Below are 27,111 nucleotides of genomic sequence, written 5' to 3' on the forward strand. Positions count from 1 at the left end.
TGCTTTGCTTTTGACCTCAAGATCTCTAGTCTTTTAGCCCATTGCATTTTTCTAGTATATTAGGTCTTTTCTAGTCTCACTTTCTTGTACTATGCCCATTCTGCTCTTAATGCCAGTCCTTTAGTCCACCTCCTTTTACTTTAGACCTAGCAAGTTACCTGTCTTTGGTCAGTTTCTTCTCCTAGTCTCCTCAGCAGCTATTCCAAACCTTTGCCTCCTGTATCTCAGCTCTTTGCCTAAACCCTGAGGTGCCTTTCCTCTTACCAGTTTCTGTCTTTTCCTGTGTCACCAAGAAAACAATGTCTGTCTGTTGCATGTTACCTTAGCTTCCTGCCTTGCTTTTCTCTTCCCCAATAAATGACTCTGCATTCTAACCAGTCCTTTCTTTTCTACTTTTGAGGTAGTATTCCTTCTTCTGTTCAGGAATAATTTTTCTGTTTATGCTCTAGTTTTCTCCCCATCACCTCAGGGGCCTTGATCTATCAGTAAGTAACATCTTTTTCTTCTGTGTCTTAAGTTTTTCTGTCCATTCTGTCCCTTCAGTTCAATTCATAATGATACTCATCTCTGGCATTCAAAATTCCTTCCCTTGATCTTGCATTCCCGTGTAGCTGCAGTCTTTTTCTTTCAGCTCAACTCTTTAACAGCATGGCCTACTCTATTCCAGATTCCTAACCCAGAAGCAGAGGATTTCTCTTTTTCTCTTCCTATTCCTTATCTCTCATGTTCAGTCACTTACCAAATTCTGTTGACTCTGTTTTCCTAAATCTCACTTAACTACATTCTGCCTTCATTATTCCCACTTCTGCTTTTTTGTGTATGCATTCATCTTTCATCTTGACTATTGCAACTGCTTTCTTTTCAGTTTCCTTACTCCAAGTCTAATGTATTCATTACATTGATCTTTCTAAAATGTAAATCTGATGACATGTTGTTGGCTTAGAATTCTTTACTGATTTCTTCCTGATGGAATAAAGTTCACTCTCCTCTGAATGGCATTCAAGGCACTCCATAATCTGGTCTTGCCTGTTACTTTAGCTTTATCTTCCAACAATTCAGCATTTATAAACTAATTAGTAGTTCCTTAAGCACATTATGCATTTTTCATACCTCTATCCAATGAATATTTGTGCAGTGCCTACAGTGTTCCAGGTACTGTGGTAGACATTGGGTATACAACAGTGAATAAGGCACAGTTTCTTCTGTCAAGGAATTTAGTATGCATTGTGTGAGACAGAAATAAACAAACATAAATAAGCTGTATATTTGCTAAGTGTTACGAGGTATACACAAGCTCTTATTGGAACATCTGCCAAGTGACAGAACATTTGATAAAATAAGGTGCTTGAGTGATAAGAGAAAAGAGTGGAGAAGTAATTAGGGGTTATATTGTAAAGGGTCTTGTGGCCCATGTAAGGAATTTAGACTTCAGACAGATTCCTTACAGAGAGCCTTAAAGCCTCGTAAGCAGAGAGATGACATATTCAGAAAGGTCATTGTGGCAATTGTGTAGATTTCAGGGGATTGTTGTGGGATTGCAGGAGAGCAAGAAAGAATATGGTGATAGTATATATTATTTAGAAAATAAGAGATAATGATGGCTTGGGCTTTAGTCATGACAGTGGAGATGGAGAAGAGGTTAGAGATTTGAAATATATTTAGAGAAAGATTTCTGGGCTTGGTGAGAGATTGCATGTGAAACCTAAGAGAGAAAGGAATTAAGAGATGGTGGAGACCATTGAAAGGTTTTAATCACATTAGGTAGATCATACTGGTGGTGGTTTGTTGGGAGACTAGTTAGGATATATTAGCAAAGGGAGTGGAAGAAAGAAAGTGAATGGAAGGACTGATGGAATTTATTGATTAGATATTTGGCATGGGAGAGGGCAGGAAGCTGAAGGAGCTATGATGACTCTCTTCTTTCTCAAGTAGGAGGTGTAGCTTTATGTTCCTAGAGTAAAAGGGGCAAAGCTGGTTTAGGTGAAAGGACTTGACGAGTGAGGAGGTGGTTTGGGAAAACAGCTTTGGTTTTGGGTGAGAGGGTGCTTCATAGGATGCTGGAGAAAGATTGAATGAACATTGCATTAAAGAGTTGGGAAAGCTAAGTTCACCCTGACAGTGTCATTAACCACCTTTGTAACCAACCATAGGCAAATAAAATATTTTTTTCTTCTTTATATCCTTTTTTCTCATTATTTTTGTCTTGTTAGTAATAATGATCTTGCTGTAGCATTCATATATGTATATTAGTACATTAAAACATATTTTGAGATAAAGCATTAGGTTAATAGCAAAATAAGAGAGAGGCTGGGGAAAAGAGTAATGCAGTAGTTAGGACTATACAATAGCAGTGGCCTGAAAAAGCAAAATAGATGTGGGTGGTGTCAGGCAAAAGAAAGGAACAAATGTAGTAGCCTGGGTTCCTGTCTTAAGTCCTGGTTAGTTAGCATGTGTTGCAGACTCTCATGAGCAAGAGTTTCCTCCTAGGCATTTGTGATTTATGTGTCTGTGTTTCAGAGATTCTATTTTTTCCTCCTTTTCCTATCAGAAACATCTGAAGAAAGTGTGTTAAATTAGTTCCCCTCCTAACACCTTTATACCTGAGTACTCTAACTAAATCTTTCCCCTATCCATTAAACCTACACAAACCTACTGCATCCAGTCCAGTCAGCTGTGTTTAGCAGTTAGACACCTTAGAAGACAGTGCATTTTTTAGGCTTAAGTACTCTCAAAAGCTGTCTGTCCTAAATCAAGTAACATGAGCACTGGGAGAATCTTTCTAATAGTCACTTGTAGATGATGAAAACAGGGGCCCAGGGTAAGAGTAAGGTGATTCACTTTAATATGACCTGCATTTTGAGTTATTCTTTATCTTAGATCCACATTTCAGATTGATTGCATCATTATTTGAATGTTTCATATTGAGGGAAGGGTAGGATACTTAAGCAGTTCATTGATGATGGCAAGTGTTGTATAATTGCCATGGGGTAAGAATTTGATAAGCTTTAACAGTTTAATGATTTTATGTTTTTATGACATATATTGGAGGTCTTTTTGTATGATTCATTTATTTACTATAAAATGTAGTGGTGTAAATTTTGTTTTCTGTAAATGTATGCATCATACATCTGTATGTTTATTTCATCTTTCAGAATGACCAGGTTCTTCAGGGCTTCTCAGTGGACAAAGGAGAATTCACGTGTCCTCTCTGTAGGCAGTTTGCTAACAGTGTTCTTCCTTGTTATCCTGGAAGCAATGTGGAAAACAACCCTTGGCAACGTCCTAGTAGCAAAAGCATACAAGATCTCATAAAGGAAGTGGAGGAGCTGCAGGGACGGCCGGGAGCTTTCCCAGTAAGCATCAGTGTAAGGCAGAAATATCTTGGTTAACTCACCTGTGCTTTTCAGCTTTCATTTTGTTCCAAATTTTTCTGGACCTTTATACATTTAGTAGAAATTGCTTTTAGAGGTTTTTCTCTTCTGTTTGTGGTTATTAAAAACAAAAATGAGAGTAAGAGAAACAAATTATTACTAAAGGCTATTTTTTTTTTCAGTCTCAATTGTTGGACTTTTAATATACAACTTCCAGATCATGAAATCCTATAAGCTTAGATATGGTTATGTTGAAATATTTAAAAGCAAAGCCAAACATTATATATATGTATCTTGCAATGTAAAGCATAGTCTAGTCATTTAAAAATATATCCATTAGGTATATTAGAATTAAGATGATGTATTACACACATACTTTCTGTGTGTGTTATTAGATTTACACACACATTTGTGTGTGTGTATTAGAGAAATAAAATATTGTATATATGATCTAACCATTCACCATAAGTCAGTCTATTTAACTATGAGATTCACTATATGTGAACCCATTTTTTATCCCATCCAGTAGGATTTATTTATTTGATTTAAATTGTTAAATATTTCACCTTCATTATAGATTTATGATATGGTCCCTGAGAGAAGTGACAGCTACGCCCACTGTATGTAGTAAATTTATGAAAACTACGAATATCTGACTTTTAAAACAGAAATTCATAGTTTATTGCTACTTAGAAAGATTTATCTCCTTTTCTCAATTGAAAATTACTTTTAGAATCTATGTGATTTTTTTCTTTTGCAAATCCATATTTTTATGTGCTTAAATATGCTTAATGTAAGAGACATCCATATTAATGTTGAAAAATGAGCATAAATGAAACTTTTTTATAAGCATGGAAACTGTTCTGAAATATTGTAAGGACATTTGTTTAGAATATCGTTCATGTGGTTAATTCATGGTTGGATCACAATATAAAATTAGGATAAAAGATACTTAAAAATAAGAGAAAATATCTCTTAATATGTTTTATCTTTGTGCACTAAATACATTTATAGTGGATAGCTGATGTACATCTGTTTTGACTTTTAAACTTTAATTTCCTAGTGTGTTCATATGATAAAAAAGTAGTGTTTTGACTATTATTAGAGAAAATAAATATACATAAACTTTATATGTATGTTTGCATTTTTTACAGTCAGAAACCAACTTAAGTAAAGAAATGGAATCCGTAATGAAAGATATCAAAAATACCACTCAGAAGAAATATAGAGACTATAGCAAGACTCCTGGCTCTCCAGATAATGATTTTCTCTTTATGTATTCTGTTGCTAGGTAGGTATATATAGTATATACTTCTATATTTACTTATTAATAGTAGTTGATTTTATTGTTTTATTTATTGTCATTCATGTTTATTTGAAGAAAGATTGCATTTTTTAATGTTGGTTGAAATTATTAATATTATGGGACAGGTATCTTCCCCAAAGCATGTGAGTATGATATATGAAGGGTCTTGTTAAGAAATCACTGTTCAAGTCCTGTCAAAAAGTGATTAATACTGAGAACTAAAACACTGTAATATGTTAAATACTTTTAATTTATAAAAAGAAATGAGAACAGTAAGAAGAACTTACTTTGTTTTAAGCTAGTGAAAGATTTGGTAATATCCTAGAAGACTATAGGTGGTTTAGAAAATCAGATTAAGAAGAGGAAGCAAGACAGAGATCGGGCATGTTTTAAGTCTCTGTCAGTAGCTAGCAGGGCTCAAGAAAACGGAGTAAATACTTCTCATCTGTTAGATTAGGTAGAATTAGCCTTATTGACTGAGTAGGTGTTCAATTCCTAAAAAATAGTTCCAAATGGAAATTTTGGAGAACTTAACTGAATGAAAATGAAGAATCATAAAAGAAAGGAAATAGAGAAATAGGGGAGGAGCAGGCACAATTAGAAACTTGTAAACACATTCTGCCAGATCTGGTGTTGTAGACCCTGGGTATATCTAGACGCATACTTTGTATTTTGTCCAAGTAGCATTGTAATAGGTAAGATTTAGAGAAATAAATGTGACTTGAAGTTGTGCAACAAATTAGTGGTAGAGTAGGATAGAATTCAGATCTCTTGAGTTGAAGTCTAGTGTTATTTTAATTACTATCCTCCTTTTTTTCTTCTTTGTTCAGCTTTTATAGGTTATATATACATGTAGTTCATCATGACTATCCTCTCTGCCCCATTCCTGGAGTACAGGGTGGCAAAAGAGTGAATAAACAATGTACTCTTTTGAACCCAGGGAAAATGGAGACAGACTTAGGGAAATTGCAGCAAGCAAATTAGACCTCAAGATAAGGAAACATTAGTTTTTGGTCTAAGAATGCAAATGCTGGACATGGATTGATGTAAAAGGATTTAATAGATTAGGAAGTAACTTTTTAGTCTGCACATTCCTAGACTACTGTTACCCATAATGCTTTGGAGCAAGATATAACAATTAATTTAGCATTTTGTCTCTGAAAAGCTACCAATTCTATACTTGCAAAAAAACATACTTTATGTGAAAACTCAATTAAGTGTAATTTAATTTTGCCAAGTTTCAAGGTTTTGTAAAACTTCTGTACGATATTGTGGTAATAATGTAGAAGACTGGAATGGATATAGACCAACTCAGTTATGCTCTATGTATATGTATATATACACACATATACAGGTATATACACACACATATATCTATGTCACTTATGTACTTATGCATTTGATTTTATTAGGATTGACCTTACAAGGAAATCCTGGTTGAATGAGAATGATCTGTACATGGAATTTTGCTGTAGTATGATAAATAATTTGATTGAAATTTAGTAGAAATTTTGGAAGTTCCTGTTTCTTGGTATAAATATATAAATAATTTAGAGTATATGTATATTTAATTTTTAATAGCAATATTTATAGAAAGCTTACGTGAAAATGGGAGACTTTTTGAATCAACATATTTTGATTTTTCTCTTTTTATACATAAGCAGGGACAGATGTCAAATGTTATTTGCTAAGGGTATATGTAGAGAAATGGAGGAAATATGCTTTCCCATTCTCCCACCCTTCTCTGATCCCTAATGACAAACTCTAAAGCAACAAGATAATGAGTCCAAAAGTGAAACTGTAAAACCCTTAAAAACCTTATTATCCTTTGGTTAAAATTACTCAGGCCATTGCAAAGTTCTCACAGTGAGATTGCATGCCTTCTCTAAACTTTACTTAATCATTAATCATTACAAAGAAAACACACAAAAACGAAATTGGCTCAATAATTAACAAAAACATGAATTGAAGGAAGAAAGTATGTTGTATTCTATTTGAATAAGATGTAACTTTTTCAAAGAAGGAAACCAGGTCTTTATAGTTATCTTATGCCTAACATAGAACCTTACTTCATTAAATACTTATGATTACAGATTATGATTTTTTTTCCTAGAAGGTAGGCATTGAAATATTTAGCAGTATTTAAAATGCTTAAATATTTAAGTAAAATATTTAGAAATAAACTTAATTTGAATTATTTAACTTTTGAATTAAATGTTGTGATTATTAAATGTGTAATTCATTAAAACATACACATTTTATTTATATTTGACATTAGTAATTCAAATGGTATACAACCCTAGTTTCCCAGAACTGAATTTCTCCCAGCTGAATAAGTAATTTTGTTTACTTTTTGGGGGACTTAAAATTTTGATGTTTAGAAACAAAATATTTCTAGTGGGTAACTAGCATATAAAGCTGTTTCCTTTAATTATTGTTTTAGAGCTTTTTTTTTGTTAGGACAATATAGATCGCTTTGTTTTTAATTTTATTTGCATGATGAAGCCTTGGAGGACTTTCTGAGGGCAGCGGAGAAAAATTAGTGGAATTGTATCTTTTTTTTGCATTAAAATTAATCAAAATTACTATATTCAAGTTTTAATGTATTTTCAGAAAACATTCTGTTGCGAATATCAGCTATTCAAATGGATTATGGAAAGTTAATATTGGGGAAGAAAGCTTTCTTCACTTCAATACCAATTCATTATTTCTTTATTGAAACAGTAAATCACACTAATTTTAGTAATTAATTTTTCCAAAGAATTTGGACCCAAGTTATATATAGCCTAGAGTTTTGGTAAGCAGCACTTGGCTTGTATATGGTGAGAAACATGGAACTGGAAAGAATATGAAACATGAGTAACTGAGATGTAAATGGAGAGACAGCTTTAAGTCACAAATGTGTAAACTATTCAGTAGCATGAATGTGCCTTGATTTATATGTTAATTGCATTATAAGTTTAAATATAAATTAATTATATTTGAAATAAAAAGAATGCTTGCTAAAATACCAAATTATGAATCCTTTTTAAAACTAAAACAGTCTTACATAAAACAAATAATCTCCCTTTGCTGTCCTCCCCCTGCCCCCCAACAGCCCCTTAAAAAAAATTTTTTTTTTGATTCACTGCTGAGTTTAAGGGAATAGGGTCAATGAAAGAAAGAATAGCAGAGACTAGAAAATTTTTATCACTGGTTGCATATCGAAACAAAGAGGTGGTTAGTTCCTTGGAATTTTTTGAACAGTTCACTGAGTACCATCAGGGATTGAGAGGCTGAAATCCCTGCTCTCCAGGAATTTACAGTTTAGTTAGACAAAACTAATATATGTCAATCTGTATAAAACAGAATATAATTTGTTTTAAAATACATATCATATTGAGAAAGTGCTGTAGAACTTTAAAAGAGAAGGTGAGCAAATTGAAATATAAAGAATGTGGAAGTGCTCTTTCCTGTTCCAAGAAAAGGGAGTTTTCCCTAACTCCTGGAGGAGTTAGAGCTTGAGCTCTAACCATGGTGTGGATGGAGGTATTTTTTTCTCTGATAAATTGAGTAATTTGCTCAACTGGTAGGGCTAGGCTCAGGCCTTGAACCCATATTATACTATTGTATGTTTGAGTGTCTCTCTGTGCATGTTTATACACACATTTGTTTTTCAAATTATAGCTCTTAAAATAGAAGTTAGTGCCGAAGGAAGGGTAGAAGGGAAGCAAAGCAAAAGGGAGCATAGTTGGAGGCGTTTCTATATGGATGTACCTAGGTGGTCATCATGGTAGGCTTTAAGCAGTCTTTCTCGTCTTTATTTCAAATGTAGAGATTGTCTTCTCTTTTTTCCTTCCAAACTAATTTGAATGTATTTGTGTTAGAAAATATAGAAAGTTGAGCCCACTTTTCTCCAAGAACAAAAAGGCTTGGAAAACTCTCCTCCCAATACGTCTGTCTTCTTTATCATCCATTCACAAGGGCAGAAACAGAATATTGTTTTGTGATTTTCAACAGTGAGGGAATGGCAGATATGGGGCACGTGACACATTTGTATGTTCTCTTCTCTAGCAAGACTTAAAGGGCCAATTTCGATATAAATTAAGTAAGGAAAAGCTGATAGCTAGGGCTTCTGACATACTGATTTTTAAAATCCTAGATATTATTACATGATACTAACCCTTTGGATAGGTGGTTTTGTTTTGTTTTGTTTTTTAACTTAGGAGGAATGTTGTACAGAGCTCTTCCAAACATAATCTGAACTAATTAATTATATTTAGCAGTTTTCTTTTAAGTATTCTTTAAAGTCAAATTTCTGGTAACATGTTTGTCATCTTTTAAATGATCTAATTTGACAATTGAATAAACAGAATTGTTCTTGTATGTATATTTTAATGAATACATTTGCAAATTATGCTGAAGTAAAAGTTGACATTCTGGTTCTGACGTTCATTTGTAAGAATTAACCATGTTTCTGGCTAGCTCTTTTAAAAGTACTATCTAGGAAACCTTAGTTTTTATAAGAGAAAATAGCCATTAATTTTTTTCTACAGATTAGGCAACAGAAGATTTGTGAAAACAAAATGTATTGATCTCATTTATATTCCCTTGATGAAGGAACACATGCTGGTCTCCGCTCGCTTTCTGTCCACTAATATGAAATCCTTGTCCCTGCTTCCTTGCTGGTAGGTTTTTAGAAGTTCAGTGAGCAATGCAAATCGCCTGAAGGGTGGAAAATTCCCTTGTCACACAGATGCCCTTATCAGCAGCAACCAGATGGAGCTCTGAGCAGGAACATTATCAGTGTTAAATTGCTTTTTTCTCCCTGAGTAGAGAGGATTAAAGCATTCCTTTAGAAATGGGTGGCAAGTATACAGATTTAGGAATATTAATATTTTTAACAGTTTGCATTTATAAGTAAGTATATAAAAATAACATTTCAAAACATTCTATGTTCAAAATGCAACCAAAACCAGTTCAAAATGTTTTGTTTTAAATAAATAGTATACTGTTCTTTTCTGAATTTACTTGCAAAGAATAAGCTTGAAACTTTCCTTTTTTTAAAAAAAAATTTTTAAGATAGGGAATATCTCACTATTAGTGTCGTATGCGTATCTTGGATATAAACTAGTTTATACAGTTTTAGTTGTGGCAAATAAAGGAGTGTTTAAGTTTATTAATACTGTTGAAGTAAAAATACAGTTTATCACTTAGAATTTTCATTTATATTGTCAAATTGATTGGCTATTTTACTGTTACTGTTTTTGAGTAAATCTTTAGATTCTGCATCAATTTGATTTTTGAAATGTCAATTTACTAATTATTGCTATTCTGTAAGGTAATAATTGCTAAAAATATTATAATTTCAGATCTATATGAACAATACTGTTGTTTAGCAATGTTAATAGTTACACAATGTTAATAAAACTGTGATTTTAAATGTCCATTAAAGAGACTACTGTTAATTATATGTGTTGTTCATAGTCGCTTTGATGTTAGCAATTTTGTTTCTAATATTGGTTTCTAGATGCAGTCTAAGCTCCAATGAGTGATAACCATTTCTCTGAAAGAAAAATTGGTATGCCCTTGTGTTTTATATGCCAGTAACCACCTATTCAGTGGCTAACAGAGTACAAATTCTTTCATCAGATTCATATGCAGGTTTATGAAATGTGTGCCAGTTTTTTTCCTTAAGGCCTAGTTTTTAGTATTTGCCAACAGCTGGGATTTTGCAGCAATTACACTGTGACGTGTACAGTTTTGCAGGTATAAATATGAACATATAACTAAGGGTAGATAAACTTTTCCCCTTTTTTTATTTCTAAATATCAGATAAAATATGATTATTACTAATACTGCATAAACTATACTTTTGCAAATAATAAATTTAGCTTGATTCAGACGTGTCAATAAAACAAAAAATACCATTTCAACCTAGTGACAGAGATATATTTTAATGCTTTCCTTACAGAACCAATTTGGAACTTGAATTAATTCATCGAGGAGGGAATTTATGTTCAGGTGGTGCAAGCACAGCTGGTAAAAGATCTTGTTTAAGTAAGTATTAAACAGTGCTAAATTTTTAAACAATTTCTAATTATGTCATTTTTGAAAGCGTATAAGCAAAGTGGTCTTTTAATATATTTTTCAAATTCTTTTTGTTTTACATAATCAGTGTTAATAGTGATTATATGCTTTAAATGGTTAATCTTATACTTAGAAGAATCAGGACTATTTTTTAGCTCTTTCTATACTATGATTACTGAGTAAATAATGGCATACTAATTGATCAGATTTACATTGGTTCAAAATTAAAACAGTATATTATTCTCAACTATAAAAAATTGTCCTCAAACTCAAATTCTTTTAAAGAATTCTTACATTGTCTGGATTTAAGAAAATCTTTTTATAAAGACATTTGTGTCACGTACAGATTCCTATTTAAGTAGCTACTGTTAATCAGGAAGACATTTGTACTGCATTTTGATGTGCACAGATGTATTAAAATGTATTAAAATTGCAAATGTTTGCTTTTATTTATGAATATGCTTTATATTTGAAAATGAGCATGATTCTTCAATACTTTTTGTAAGGGTCTATTTCTGAGAAGGTCATTTGGAACTTAAAGTAGATTTTTCATGAGCATGCTTTTGATGCTATTACTGTGTATTCATTATTTAGAGAATTAATGTGAATAACAGGGGTAATATTATTTGATGTCATGTAGAGCACTGGAGTTAAAATGTTACCTAATGTGATCGATATAGGAAATGAAAATTGTTTAAAACAATGTATTCTTTTGAAAAAATGAATATATTTTTAAATGCTACAGTATTAGTAATTATTTAAAATTATCAATACATATTAGTTTTTTAAATATATGTATATTATTTTACAAAGATATATATGTAATTTTTGAATATTTCAAAGCAAAGGACTGATCAAAAACACCTTGAACTTTCTAACATAAAGTTACAAACTTCTGTGAAATTTAAACCAAATAACTTTTAAAATTATAACTAGCTGTGTTAGATTTTGGTATTTTAATTTGGGTTATAACTTGATTCTTAGAAGCTTTAAGATTTGGGAAGTTATTTTTTACTCAGTATTTAGCATTTATTGACCCCCTGATGCATGCACTTAAACCTTACTTGTATCCAGTGATTTACTATGTTTTAAAGGGGAAGTTGTTGATACATAGGAGTTTTAGCTTCTAGTCTGTATGAATTGGCAGAAACTATAATCCCACTTATGTAAATTATTGTTTCTTGTTAATTTGTTGCTTGGTATTGGCTGATAATATTCCAGAAACTGTTATATTAGAAAGTGTTTAGTAAAGGAATTTTAGTTTTATGTTACAAACTACTTTTTTCTTCCTCTGAGGAACTTAAATTTATCCAGAGGCTTGTAAATGATTAATTTATTCAGAATGCTAAAAATAGTAATCAAGTTCTACAGCAACCATTTCAATTATCACCCTCAATTTTAATTTAAATTATTAAATGGGTAGTTACTTACTTCCTTTCATTTATTTTTATTTTCCCCTTTAGCCAATAAAAGATTACAGTGTACCAGTATAGAAGGGGTCATGATGCAGCTTATTCTAAATTTAAGTTAATATGGCTTTTAGTTTTCTTTTTTCCTTATCAGTTACATTAGTTCTTTTTTCTTCCAGCTTTATTGAGGTATATCAACAAATTAAAAATTGTATGTATTTAGATTGTACAACATGATTTTTTTGTTTTTAGGTTACATGTGCTTTATTATTGTTCAGTTGCTTATGCACTATTTATCCTAATTATTTATAAAAGCAGCTCTGTAAATCATGTATGCAAAATATGTTGTATGTTGTATAAAATCCCATTACTTTGCAAGTGTATAAATTTAATGTATTTGTTATTTACTCAAGCCTAATTCAAACCTAATTTAAGTTGAACACCAGAATGTACACTGATGGTGTTTCATGGGATCTTAGATCAGATATCTCATTTTTTTCATCTTTCAGTAGAACGTTAATGTTATTACTAAACAAAAATTCTGTATTTTCTCTAGAGCCTACTCATAAGACAGTATTTTCTTTTTCCCGTTCATTATTTTCTGTTACCTTAAGTCTTATTCTTAAAGTGTATTTTCTTTTTTTCATTGTATTTTGGTGAAAGAGAGTGAGAAAATGCTCCACTATTTAAGCAAATGATAAGGGAAGTTGCACTTTTGGGATAATATTCCATCATAAATTCTTGATGGAATTGAAGTTTAGTTTAGTCAAGAAAAGATTTAATAAATTATGTATGGAATGACTTGAGTAATGCCTGGACACACACCCACCCACACCCACATCTCAACACTGTGGGGGTGAGGTGGGAAAGAAGGTTGTTCTGTCTACAACATGAAAGCAGAAATTATCACTGGCCAAGTTTATACCGAGAAATCAAATTGTCATGGAATAATGCCATTCAGCACTTTCATATTCAAACAAATTTTTGAAGTTTTGGGGTAAAATGACCAATATCCAATTAGAGTAAAAGTTCATTCCTAACTATGTGCCTGGGAAGTTTTCCACAGTAAAAAATTAGCAAAATTAATTCACATAGCAGCATACTATGGTACTTTAAAAACTTTTAAAACTTTGTAGTTTTAAAGTTTATAAAGTAATTTCACATAAATTAGTCTTTAGAATGACCATGTGAAATAGGTTTTATCTCTCTTTCATAGAAAAGGAAACTAAAGTTCAGAGCAATTGCCTTGCCAAGTCATACAGTTAGAGAATGTCAGAGCTTGCAATTGAGCCCAGCTCTTTTGACTCAAAATTCTGTTGTGTAAGATATCTCTCTTGCCCTTAAGTATCTCAAAGGGTGCAGAACCTTTAAAAACTTCTGCCCATGGTTTAGTCAAGGATATCCACTGCACAATATTGCTTTGGGATCTTTTCAGGCTCTGCTGAGCTAACCTTTGTGTTATCTTGCCTGTTTTCTTTTGCCAGTCTTTCACTGTGAATCCTATTTTTGTTTTGGGCCACTCCTAGACATTTTCTCAAGTCCTGATTCCTTCTTCCTTGGATACTAGTTGGTTCTCCTTTATTTTTCACCTGTTTGCTGGCTGGTTCCCCCTTGTTCCTGGTGTGAGCCATCTGCATCAGCTCCCACATACTACTTTGCTCCTGATTCTTGGGTCAGAACCCTGGATCTTCTTTTATCCACTAGAAGGTTAGGCATTAAGGACCTTGTATTTAGCAGATAAGAATGTTTCTAGATAATTTATTGTAAGATAGAAAGTGTTAAGTTCTAAAGTTGGATATGGATAAAGTTCTAGAAAATTTGGAGGTTTGGGACCATATCTAGCTTGTAAAGTCACTGAAGCTTTTGGAGGACATGGTGTTTGAACAAGAGTTCAGTAGATAAGTAAATTTGGAGTTCCTGATACAAATTGATATATACACTGATAAATACCACCAACTTGGTTAGCAACAGATATAGGACAAAGCAGATGCAAAAACTGAGGGTATAACTTTTTATTAAGAATAATATTTTATTAAAGTTACTCAGTTAATTTCTTCATTCAAGTGATTTGAAAGTAGACCTGGAACCCAACAGATTCCAGTGAAGTTTACAGTCTTTCAACACTTTTTTGCCATGATATTCTTAGTGTGTTTCTCAAGAAGAAATTGTTGAAACTAGTGATTGGGGTGGGGGTGGTAGGAAGAGGTGTCATTGATAAATTATTAATATTAGAGGATAATTTTTAACAAGTATCTTTAGGTAGATTAATATCTTTCCATATCTTTGGGTCTAAAACTTTCTTCTTATTACTGTAGTTTAACTCAGAGGCCATAGTTCATATCAAAAATGGATTTCATGATTTTTTAGAGAGATTAAAAGTTAAACTTAAGAAAGGTTAATGCAAATCCTTGCTTTGACATTTTCATTTGGGAAGGTTTAACTTAATTTTAGTATACAATCTTTTAAAAAAATGATGCATACAGTGGAGAACTGCTCTTGTATTTATTATTCATAGAAGGCAATCCAGCTTAGATGTGTGCATGCAACTTAAAATAGTTTTAGTTGCTCAAAGAATGAATTTTTGGCAAATCAGAGTTAGAGAAAATTATTTTGATGTTAATTTCACCCTGCAGTAAGACTCCATAAAGATATTGTTGAATAATACCACAAAATTGTTATTAAGGAGTCTGACATTATTTAACAGTGGTAAAATTCTGATATCTAAAGTTTACTAAGGACTTTCTTAGATGGAAAAACTATGAATTCTACAAATAGGTTGAATCATAACTTTTGTTCTATTCTTTTTGTTACCCCATAACAAGAGAAAAATTTGGCCACCAAATTATTATAATGGTCAAAGTACATAAATTAGTATAAAAATATAGAAATTGCCTTCAGACTCCATTCTTCATGAGTAGGCAGATAGTTTAATGGCGAGCTTATTTACTCTTATGGATTCTGTTCCTCATAGCATCCAACCAGAGGATTTTTATAAGGACTCAGTTTTACAATGTGTGTTCAAGTCTTAATAGACTGTAAATCTCAGCATTACTGTTTCTACTACTTCAACACTACCATTATCAAATTGAGGTTGGGAGTGGGTAAGGAGACCAGAAGCAAGATAAAAGTTAATTTTCAGCCTAGTCTTTTTTTTTTTTTTAAGCACTTAACAAACATTCTTTTGACTTGTTAAAAGGTGAGGTTAGAAGGACAGAATAGAATTTATTCCCAAAGACTGATACAACTTAGTATTTATTGGGAACAAAATACATTGTTAATTTGGAGAGGCCTGTGTCAGAGGTGTGGGTTAAAATTTTGAACTAAAAGGAGTGAATTCAACTATTCTTTCGGGTCTTTCTGCAGGTCCTATGCTTTTTGGCCCAGGTAGCTAGGCCTTCCTGTGTTAATGATTTGGTTATTCCAGGAACTAAGTATCACGGACAACAATTTCCACTGTCAGGGCATAGGAGTCCTGAGATCTTTCCTGGCTTAGAAGAGGGCAGCTCCTTTCTTCTGCAGTGTGATTAGAACCCTCCCCCTCACCCCTTAGCTTGAAATGAGGTGCTCAAATTAGACTTGGATTCATGGAGTATGTCCTCTTTGGTAAGGAGGAGATTAGGAGTCCTATGAACTGACCTTTTTCTTTACCCTTCCTAAGACTACCAATAGGTGAAAGCAGCACTGTGCCCTTCTCCACCCATATTGTCCTATGCTATGTTGTAATAGTGAAGGGGGAGGCTGCTTGTTGCTTAAACCTTAAAAGTAGGAGGAGAACAATTCTATGAAACTAGTACTATGATACTTGAGGTAACTGGAGAACAATGGCATAATGTGCCTTGGAGTCAAGGCATAGAAACTCCAGGAGGCAGGAGAGGAACCCAGCATGGAAAGTAGGAAAGTACGAAAGACAGCCTTTTCTTTTGGTGTTTTTGTATTTTCACGTGGAGGAATAAAAGCTAAGTAAGCAAAGCTCATCTCCCTTACCCTGGACTTATATGTCCCTTTATTGACTAGAAGCAACATAGAATACAGTGCTGAAAGGAACTCTGGATTGATTGGAGTTAGAAGATCTGGATTCTAGTCCTATTTGTTATAGGAAAGTCACCTAACTTTTTACCTTATTGTGAAAATGGGGATTATGATACCTGTGCTGACATAGTCACATGTTATGGTTATAACCATAACCATATCTGTCATGATTAATGTAAGGATCAAATGGTATTAGATACATGAGCTAAAGTATTTTATATATGTGTGTGTATATATAATTTCATTATTATTATTACTTTTTTCTTAATCCTTTAAAATTCCTACCATGACTGCCATTTTACTTTGTTCCCTGCCTGCCTTGCCCGGAGTGGTGAGGAATGGGATGAGGAAAGATGAGTCAGCTCCTGTTGCCCATGGCATGAATTTCTTGTTTCGTGGGAACCAGAGCTACAGATCTTCCCTTCTTCTTAGAGTTGTGTCCAGACCTCACTTGGGAGCTCCCTCCCATCTTTTCACCGCTAATTTCTCAGGAGAGTGTAGAGGACTAGGGGAAGTTGACTCTACCTTAAGAGGTGTATGTCCACACCTATTACATTCACCCAAAGATAAATGACTCAGAAACAATTCCACACTTTGATTATTCACTTATGGAGAAACTGAAATTTTTTTCCTCATGGTAATTTAGAGAGTCATTTGGCCAGTTGAAATTTTTTGCATTGACAAGTATTTAACCTAGGTAGTAATAGCTACACTGATAGGACTAAAATCTTGAATCATTCGGAAATGTGGACCTGGATAAGTTTACCTTAGGTAAATTTTAACAGTACAATTTTAGATAGAACCAATTTATAAAAATCTTTAGGATAACTCTTCGCTTTAATGTATTTTAATCTTAATGGCCAGTATGCGGTATACTGAGAAAAAGTCTGTCAGTTTAGATTCCTTACGTGTTTAGAAATAACTGACAGAGACACAGAATTTCCAAGCTGGTTCTGAGCTCAGTACATATCTGTTTCAAATGCATTTTTCAAAGATTTTAATATATAACAACTTTGGGTTCAATTTCCTTAAGTGGGTACTCCTCTAGTCATAACAATTGGCATAATGGTATTTCATGTGTGGATGGTATTCATAGTCATAATGTAAAGCTCTTAATTTTAGAATAAATTTGGAATTATGTTTTTATTTTATAGATTTTCTTTTGTAAAATACTCTTACTTTAATATTGATAAAGATTGAAGGGATGTTATATCTTACCTTTTTGTTCCATCTGAGAGTCCTTGTGATTAAGTCTGATGTTTTTCAAGGACAAACCAATCTTTCAGTGGTGTTTTCTGTTTTAGTAATGATATGTTTCTCTTGTGATTAAGTACATTATAATACCTTAGACTTGTCACAGTTACAAAAAATTTGATTAGGTATTGCAGGAAATAGTTCATTGTCCCAGGTGAATTGTCATGGCAACCAGAATGAGGAAGACAATGGTGAGCACAAGTAGGTCAAGCACTGCGTTAGTAATTAGAGTTGAGAAGTCAGTCTCTTTTAGGGCAATGAAATTAGGGTTGATTAATTTGCCTACTTCTTGGTTACTAAGCCAGTGTGTCATTACAACAGAAAAGGAAGAGTATAAATCCATCATGAATTTATATGATTAAAAAAAATGGGATTGTTGACATGTTCATACAATATTTAGCATACCTAAAAATCCTATTAAGTGTCAAGTACTGTGCTAGCCTGGGAGGTACAAAGAGGAAAAAAACCACTGTCTTTTTCAGGGAGATATCACCATCTACTAGGAGAAGAAAACACGTGAGAAATAATTACAGGGCTGTATAAGGAGTGCTAAAATAGCAGGTGTAGAGAATGCATAAAGCAAAGGATGATCACCTCTGTCTCAGGTACGGTATTAGAGGAAACTTTACAGAGGAGCACTTGAACTAGCTCTTGAAAAATGAATCAGGTTTGCATGGAGAACAAGAAGATGCTATTCTAGGCTGAGAGAACAGCTTGCACAGAGTGAGAAAACATGGCACACCGGGGAATACTTGGTGAAGGAAGGGAGGAGAGAAGATTAAGTAATAAACAAGAGAAAGAGGACAATGGTTATCTCATGAAAGGCTATCTATGCCTGTTTCTTAAGTGATTCACCAACCAGTTATGAGATAATATGAATAGGTTTATTGTTTACAGGGATTGGAAGAGGGAGAAACAAAAGACATAAAGCTGAATGAGCACTCTGTTGAGTAATCCAGTTGAGAAATGATGTGGCCGTGAAGTGGAGTAGAAGAGGATGCAGAGAACCAGTAGGAGGCAGAACCAGTAGGATTGGTAATCAGTTGGCTGTGGAGGGCAAGGACTTGGAAGATGACTCCCAAGTTTTTCCTGGATGTTTGCTTGGACAGTGATGTCATTCACTCAAATGGGATTGTAAGAGGAAATGAACAGTGGAGCTAGGCTGGGCTGTATAATCAGTTTAGTTTTGGATTTATTGATTTTGTGGTGCCTGTCAAACATCTGAAATGCTAGAGAAATTTGTGAATTATAAATTTAAGGGTGGAAGTGGAAGTTGAGCTTATGTGAAGTATTGTGTGTAGAAAGAGAGGGAAAAAAAAGCTAAGAAGGGATCGCTTTTCCTTTATTATGGAGAATGCCACCTTTTGGGGTTCAGTTGAGGAAGAAGAGCACTTAAAAATAACTGAGAAGGAGCTGGAGGAGAACCAAGGAAGAGTGGTACCAAAAGTTCAGGAGAGGAGAGAGAAGAGAATTAAAAACATGTTAGTATCTTTTGTAGAATGGTAGTTTTATGTGGAGACCTAATGTTTCTAATGTAGTCATAATCTCTAATTTTAGTTGTAATATCTCAAGTTTATAAATATTAAATTTATTATTTGGAATTTATTCTTAGAAACCATATATGCATGTGCATGTATACAAGCATACCTGTCTACATAGTACAGATGTATATTATTACTATAACTACTATCACAATAAAACAGCCTAGAAAGGTGGTATTATCCCCATTTTACAGATAATAAAACTGAGGTAATGTGTCCAAGGACACAGGACCAGTACAGAGCTTGGATTTCAAATCCAGGACTTTCTGGCTCCTACTAGACAGTGGTGGCTCCTATCCATATATTGAAATCACGACACACCTGTAAGTTAATGATGTTTCTCATTTCTAAACATTGTTTTATAAATGTAGGTCTAACTTTAGAACTTAAGAAAAATGTGTTATACCAGAAAAAGTTATCTATTCTTTTTGCTGTTGTTATTAAACATTTTTAATAATATGCTTTCTTGGTATAATTGCTTCTCAGCTTTTTAAATATCATGCACACTGCTGGTGTTTAATGCACTTTCCCATTATTTTTAAGTTTTTTTTTTTAATATGAGCAAAGATTCTCTTCATCCTATGTCTACTACTGTCAATATTTGTTTAGTATAAAAGATATTTTTGCTGCTAAATAAATATTAGAGTTCGTTCTTACTGATAGGTCTCAGACTAAATTTTGACAGCACAGTTAATTGTGTAAACATAGTGAGAAGTATTGTTATTTGGCCTGTTCTGTTTCCTACTGAAGTTATCTTCAGGTTCCTGAATTGTTTTTGAAACGGAGATATACTCATTAGATATGTTACCATCCTTCAGTTCTAGTTAAAGCCAATACCATGCCTCAGGGTTACAGGCTCAATTTTTCATGAGAATGAAAGGGGTGTGTGTATTAAAAAAGGAATTTTATACTTTTTTTAATCATAAAAATTCCAAGAAGAACTGGAGTGGTAGAAATAACTAAGAAGTAATACATCTTAAATTCTGTTCTTAGCTTTTCCAGTGAATATTAGAGTGACATGGCAAGGTACTTCCTTTCTCTGGATCTATTTCCTCATCTGTAGAATGAGGACATATAAGAAGATGAAAAAGCTTTTTTCTAACATTTGTAATTCTTTAATTATGGCAAAGGCTAGGAAAATAGGCAGATTGCAACATTATTTTTATGCTGGCCATGGTTTCAATGGAAAACAGATCAATAAAATGGCAACTTCTATGCTTCTGATGAAATCAAATGCACTTTAAGTTAATTGACTTTCGTCTTAAAAAGAGACATTAGAAAGAACCCTTTGACTAGGGTGGAGGTAGCAGCATATGTGGTAGAGTGCTAGAGTGTGTGCTTAGCATGCACGAGGTCCTGGGTTCAATCCCCAGTACCTTCATTTAAAAAATACATGGGTGTTGTTACGCATATTACCCACAGTAGGGTTTTGAAGATAATAGTAAATTTTGGTTAGAAGACTACAGTAGTGAGAAGTACAAGTTATCAAGACTACAGAAGCATAAAGCCAAGGTAAAGTAGGTCTGTGACAGGAGATGAGGAAAACAAACCATTCCTGTATTAAGACTGAGCATAAGGACAGTTCGGATTCTAGTAAAACTCACTTGGACATATATTTCAGAGTTTACCTTAAAAGAAAGCATGAAGTAATTGGTATTTAAACTTGGTGAATTGTAATTATAAGGGTAGGAAACATTTCCTTATAAATTGGTTAGAAATTCTGCCTGAATTTTAGAAATTTTGTTCTGGAAGAATTGTGTGAACTTTCTAATTACCTTTTCTTCAATTTGTTTAGATCAACTGTTCCATGTACTAGCCTTGCACATGCGGCTTTATAGCATTGATTCTGAGTATAATCCCTGGAGAAAGCTTACGCAGTTGGTAGAAGAGATGAATTCGCAGTAAGTATTATTGAAAGATTAAATTCAGTTAAAACTGTTTTTGGAAAATAGTTAAGTGTAAAAATAGGGTTGAAATTCTTTATGAATTTGTGAATTTTCCTTTTGAAATAATAAAACCTGAAAACAGTTTACCGTCCTACTTTCCGTAAAAATTCCTACCAAGAGACAAAATCTTTTAAAGAATTTCATTAGTTTTTATGCAGATAAAACATTCAGATAGAGACACATAATGGCTGGTTGTCTTTTTTTTAATATCACAATTGATCAGTGGGTTCAATTAGCCTTAGTCTGATCCCTTCATTGTAAAGTTCATCATCAGCCTTTCACCTGATGATTTTTGCAACCTGTGATGATTCTTGCCTAAATCCAGTATTTCATTAGGGGCTGTGAAACAGTGATTTAAAAAAAAAATACAAAAAGCCTTCCTTCTGATTTATTGGTTAGATAGTTTTTATAAAGAAGAACTTTCCCACATCAGCTGTTTGGTTACCCTGAAACATAGTTTAACAGGATGAATGCTTAACTCTTCCCAATTTATAAGCCTACCAAGAAGTGAGTTAATACCCTAGCAACTTCCCATGGTGACCAATAAGTTGTGGTTATTTATTTTATGATCTCATGGATTTTTATATACTTGTCTTTCACTCCTGTTTCATACATTCTTTTCAGCAGATTGCTTCCTTTTTAGGTTAGTGAGAATCCCTTTAGATTGGCTATTGTACGTCAACATGATCCAAGTAGTCTTTGGGAATATCCTTGCTTTCTGACACGATAAGTTGACCCAGGTTTATTTTGTACATTTTCCACTCTATACTTGGAATCAGCCATTTCTCCATGTAGTTCCTTTTAATGGGAAATGGTATTTAGACATCATAATCTGAGTGCTCAGGGGTGTCCTTAGCTATTGTGTTATCATTGCTTATAGGCCATTCCGGTGAATAGTTAGGAAATATTTTTTTTAAGGAGAAAAAGAACTTGAGTTCTTACTGGTATTTGTAATTCAGTCCTAAGATTTCAAGGTTATATTTTGTTTCTTATTGGTATTTGCATGTTTTTTCTCTTATTCTGGAAATCTTGGTTCCTAATGATATTAATAACATCTTTACTATTTGCATAACCTACAGTATAACTACAGGTTTTTTTTAAACTAATATTACTACTAATCATAAGTTTCGTCCTTAGAAATATCTATACACTAGGGATGTATAGATGAAATACTAAGTTTTAAGTCATTTGAAGTAACTTTTTCTTGTGTGGTTATGCCATCAACTAGATTTATAGACAGGCTCGGGGGAGGGTATAGCTCAGTGGTAGAGTACGGGCTTAGCATGCACCAGGTTCTGGGTTCAATCCCCAGTAGCTCCATTCAAATAAAACATAAACAAAACCCAAAAATCTATAGTCAGGCTCATTTGTTTTCTTTTTTCCCTTCAATATTTAAAAATTGCCTGTTTTCCCCTTGATTTTTAAATTTTAATTATATAAACTTATTCTTTATTCCAAAGTAAAAACTATATATAGTAAAGTAAATTTCAGAGACCTTTGCCAACCATTTCTGTCCATTTGCATTTCTTATTTGTTGTTCATTTCTGAAAATCAAATTGTTGGTCTTTTTCTTCTTCATTTAAAAAATGTTTATGGATATAGATGTTAGTCCTTTGTGTGACAAGGTGCAAATGTATTTCACCAGATTGTCTAATGTCTTTAGTTTATGACTTTTTTGTTTTTGCCATGCAAAGTTTTATTTTTAACGTAGTCATATTTATTAATCTTTTTATTTATTAATTCTGGAACTTAACCCATTTTGACTCAGGCCTTTCCCCATTACCTGATGAAGGGATTCATTCATTTCTTTTTTCCTATGATTAACTTTTAAGTTTTAATCTCTTAGCAACTTTCAAATATACAATACAGTATTATTAACTATAGTCATCATGGTGTACGTTACATCTCTATATGTACATTATATAACTAGAAGTTTGTACCTTTGAGCACCTTCACACATCCCCACCCTGCACCTCTCATCCCTACTTCTGGAAACCACCAGTCTATTCTTTGTATCTAGGAGGGTTTTCTGTTTTGTTTTTTGTTTTTAAAATTCCGAGTATAAGTGAGATTGTGTGGTATTTGTTTTTCTGTCTTATCTTACTTTGGTTAACATAATACCCTCAAGGTCCATTCGTGTTTTCACCAATGGCAAGATTTCCTTCATTTTTATGGCTGAATGATATTCCAGTGTGTGTGTGTGTGTGTGTGTGTATGCCGCATTTTCTTTATCCATTCACCTATCACCCATTAATGAAAGCTTAGATTGTTTCCATGTCTTGGCTATTGTAAATAATGCTGCAGTGAACATGGACGTGTGTATATCTTTCCAAGTTAATGTTTTTGTTTCCCTCAGATAAATACTCAGAAGTAGAATCACTGATAGATTGTATGGTAGTTCTATTTTTTAATTTTTTTGAGGAACCTCCATGCTGTTTTTCATAGTGGCTGCACCAGTTTACAATCTCACCAGCAGTGCACATAGGTTTCCTTTTTTCCACATCCTCACCAAGACTTGTTATTTGTTGTCTTTTTGATGAAAGCCATTTCAACAGGTGTGGTGGTTTTGATTTGCATTTCCCTGCTGATTAGTGATGTTGAACACCTTTTCATGTACTTCATAATTATCTGTATGTCTTTGGAAAAATGTCTGTTCAGATCATCTGCCCATTTTTTAATTGGATTTTTTTTGTTGTTGCTATTGGGTGTCTGAGTTCTTTATGTAGTTTGGATATTAACCTCTTATGAGATGTATGATTCTTCTGCTGTTTTTGTGGCTTCAGTTTTTACATTTAAATCTCTAATCTATTTGGAATTTATCATGATGTATGTTATAAGGAATAGATCCAATTTTATTTTTTGCCATAAAGCTATCAAATATACTACTGCTTTGCCTTCCCTACAATAGTAAATTAAAACAGACCTACCAGGAAAAAAAGAGAGAGAGAGAGATAAGAAAGGTGAGAAAGCACTTTGTTTACTGATACAGAAAGATCTTCATTAAGATACAATGGTAAGAGAAAAACAAATCCAGGAGCATACAATCTGTACTTTATGCTATCACTTGTGTCATCACCAGTGGTATGAGGGGATGAGAAAATAAATTTGTATTTGCTTATTAAAACAAAACAAACAAACCAGACCTACACATACTTGGATTTTGGATTTATAGCATAGATGGCACTGTGGAGCAGATGGAGAAGCACAGTCTTAATAGTAAATGGTGCTGAGTTAGCTGGATATTTAGAGAATTAATATTAACACCTACCTTATGCAGATACCTATTCAGATTTTGCAGTTATTTCAGTAATATCCTGGGAAATGAAAATGCAGTACAAGGAAAATTAAAGATCATACTTGTCTTTAGTTTCCTGTCTCTTTAATTTCCTTCAGTCTGAAATTGTTCCCAACAATTGTATTTCATGACATTGACTTTTCTTTGAAGAGCTGAGGCCAATTATTTTGTAGAACCCCTCAATTTATTTTTGTCCGGTATTTCCTTGTGGTTAGATTCAGGTAATGAACTTTTGGCAGAAATACTGCAGAAGTAATATTGTGTTCTTTTTACTGTGTCATATCAGGAGGCACATGCTGTAGATTTGTCTTGTTATTAATGCTAATTGATTATTTGGCTAATGTGAATCTGCGACATTTTTCTACTGTAAAGTTATTATTTTATCCTTTGTAATTAGTAAGTATCTGGTGGGGAGATACTTTGAAACTGAATTTATCCCGCTGCTTCTCCCCCCCCGCAAAAGCAATTATGTGTGTGTGTGTGTGTGTGTATTTGTGTTTGTAGATAAAATTAACAAGCTATGAGTATTTTGCATGTTCTCGCTAAGGAAAATAAATCACTTTTCTTGATATTAGCTAGTAATTTTCTTTCCTAGCTAGACTTGCATACTCAAGCACAGAGATGATGTGCAAATGAAGTATTAGAAATGACTAACTCTCTGAGTCTAAACATGTTTAGCAAACAAGAAGTTTCTTAAGTATACTATTGGTGAATTAAAAGTTTATAAAGAATAGACAGCGGTACTATGCTTTCCATATTACTGATTACTGGGTTGTGTTCTTTTCTAGCCCTAAGATTTAATACCTGTTAAATACCCAGGATAGTAGTAAATGCTGTGAACACTTATCAAGTGTTTACTTCATGCTAGGTGTTTTTGTGCTTTGCATATATAATCTCATTTAATCGTCACCATGACTATTTATACTAGGTACCCTTGTTGTCCAAATTTTTACATATGAGGAATGTGAGGCTTAGAAAAGTTAATTAACATGTTCTTTAGGGACACACAGCTTTTAAGGTTAGAGCTGATCTGAATCTAAAACTTTCTGATTCTGAAGCCTATGTTCCTAACTATTGCTCTAAGCGTCCTTTCTTAGTACTGAGAGATCTGAGGAATTTCCAGAAAATCTGATTGATTTCCCCCCCTCTTATTTGCTCTCATTTTGATGATTCACTAACATAGTGTGACAGTTGATTATAATATGTCTTTTATTTCATTTCTGTATATGAGGTTTTTAAAAATTGAAGTATCTTTTCCATATTCTCACTTTTAATACTTTTACAACATAAAATTCTGTCTAATGATATAGTTTTCTCATATATACATTTTTCTTTTATTCTCATGAAAATTATTTCCTTATTTTCTTTAAATTTCATTGTGTTGATAATCACTTTGGTTTTTAAAAAAAAAAGTAGGAAAATCAGGCCTATTATCAACCCATCCATTTCTTCTTCTTATCCATAGAGTTATAGTAGTGTACATAGTTTTTATAATCTGAATTTTAAAGATTACCTTTTAAAAACTTTAAGAGAAATAATTATGTATTTTAAAATATTAAGCATTTAATGAATAGTTATCACAATGATGATATTAAACTCCACATTCAAAATCTGTGGTTATCTTTTCTACAGTGGGATGTATACATTCATTCATTCATTCAGAATATGTGCTTACGTGTACCAGGAGAGATCCATTTCTGTGTCCTCAGATGATTGTTTTTATCTTAGTAGCTAACAAGCTCTGGGTTACAGTTTTTGTAAATTTTTCCTGATTATAAAATTGTATTTACTGTACAATGTTTAGAATGTACAAAAATGTTGAGAAAGAATGAAATAATATAAAATTTCATAACCCACATGCTATATTAATGAACTGATAAATCATAAAAATGAGAGCAAATATGAGGGGAAAAATTAATTTTATTTTCCAGAAATTCCTCTTGATACTGTTAACATTTTGATACATTTCTTTCCAGTCTCTGTTTTTCTGTATATTTACTATGGATTTTTAAAAAGCTATTTGAATCATACTATATCAGTTTCAGAATATGCTTTTTAAATGACACATGACATTATAAAAGACTCTTTAAACCATATACCTAATTTATTTTATTCATTCCTGTTGTTAATCATTGAAATTGTTTCTTCATTTCCACAGTAATATCAGATGATGTGTATATCTTGACATGTCAGATATAATCCCAGAACTGTAAGGTAATATGAAAGCATATACATATTTTAGATTTTCAGTCATTTATTTGATAAGTATTTACCAAGTGTAAGGCACTCAGTGTTACATAATACAACATTGCTTTTCAAAAAGATTGTACCTATATAAACTTTTACTGGTACTATAGAAATATGACCATTTCTGTCAATCTTGAGTATTATCACTTAAGAAACTTTTTGGGGGGCTAATTTGATAGATAAAAATGGGATCCCAAAGTAATAGAAATTTATTTAATTTCTGGTGAAGTTAACTTCATATGAATATTTCATATTTATCAGCTATCTTTGTATAGTCTTTGTGAATTATATAGTCAGGACATCTGCTCATTTTTCTGTTGGCATCTTATTTTTAAAAAATTATCTTAATGATTTTTATAGCTTAAAATATACTTTACTTTGTCATAGATGTTGAAACTTTTTTCCAGAATATGCTTCCTTTTAATTTTAAAATTACATTCTTGATATACAGTTTTAAATTTTCATTTAGCCAAACCAATCAGACCCATACTTCTTATTTTTTTTTTTATTACTTTCATACTTGGAATGCCTGCCTATCTCATCCAAGATTTGATGTTTACCTTTAGAATCAGTATTACAATGTGTTTCCCATCTTAGGATTTGCAATATCTACCTATATATACTCTGTAGTTTTCTTATAGAAT

At 32.8% G+C, this 27,111-nt stretch overlaps 1 protein-coding gene across 6 annotated transcripts in view; it reads left to right on the forward strand.

Moving 5' to 3' along the window:
* The window catches only part of UBR3 (ubiquitin protein ligase E3 component n-recognin 3), a 185,234-nt gene that overhangs the window by 123,357 nt on the left and 34,766 nt on the right, over positions 1-27,111 (forward strand). For 4 of the 6 annotated variants that reach the window (XM_031451614.2, XM_031451613.2, XM_031451616.2 and 1 more), the window contains 4 exons: positions 3,153-3,365; positions 4,526-4,662; positions 10,631-10,716; positions 20,775-20,880. In XM_031451614.2, the coding sequence (XP_031307474.1) occupies positions 3,153-3,365; positions 4,526-4,662; positions 10,631-10,716; positions 20,775-20,880 (542 nt within the window). The remainder of the gene's footprint in view (positions 1-3,152; positions 3,366-4,525; positions 4,663-10,630; positions 10,717-20,774; positions 20,881-27,111) is intronic. The other 2 variants (XM_031451615.2, XM_010982499.3) reach the window with 1 other exon arrangement.

Source organism: Camelus dromedarius, chromosome 4 (genome assembly GCF_036321535.1).
Source record: "Camelus dromedarius isolate mCamDro1 chromosome 4, mCamDro1.pat, whole genome shotgun sequence".
In the NCBI taxonomy this organism is placed as follows: Eukaryota; Metazoa; Chordata; class Mammalia; order Artiodactyla; family Camelidae; genus Camelus; species Camelus dromedarius.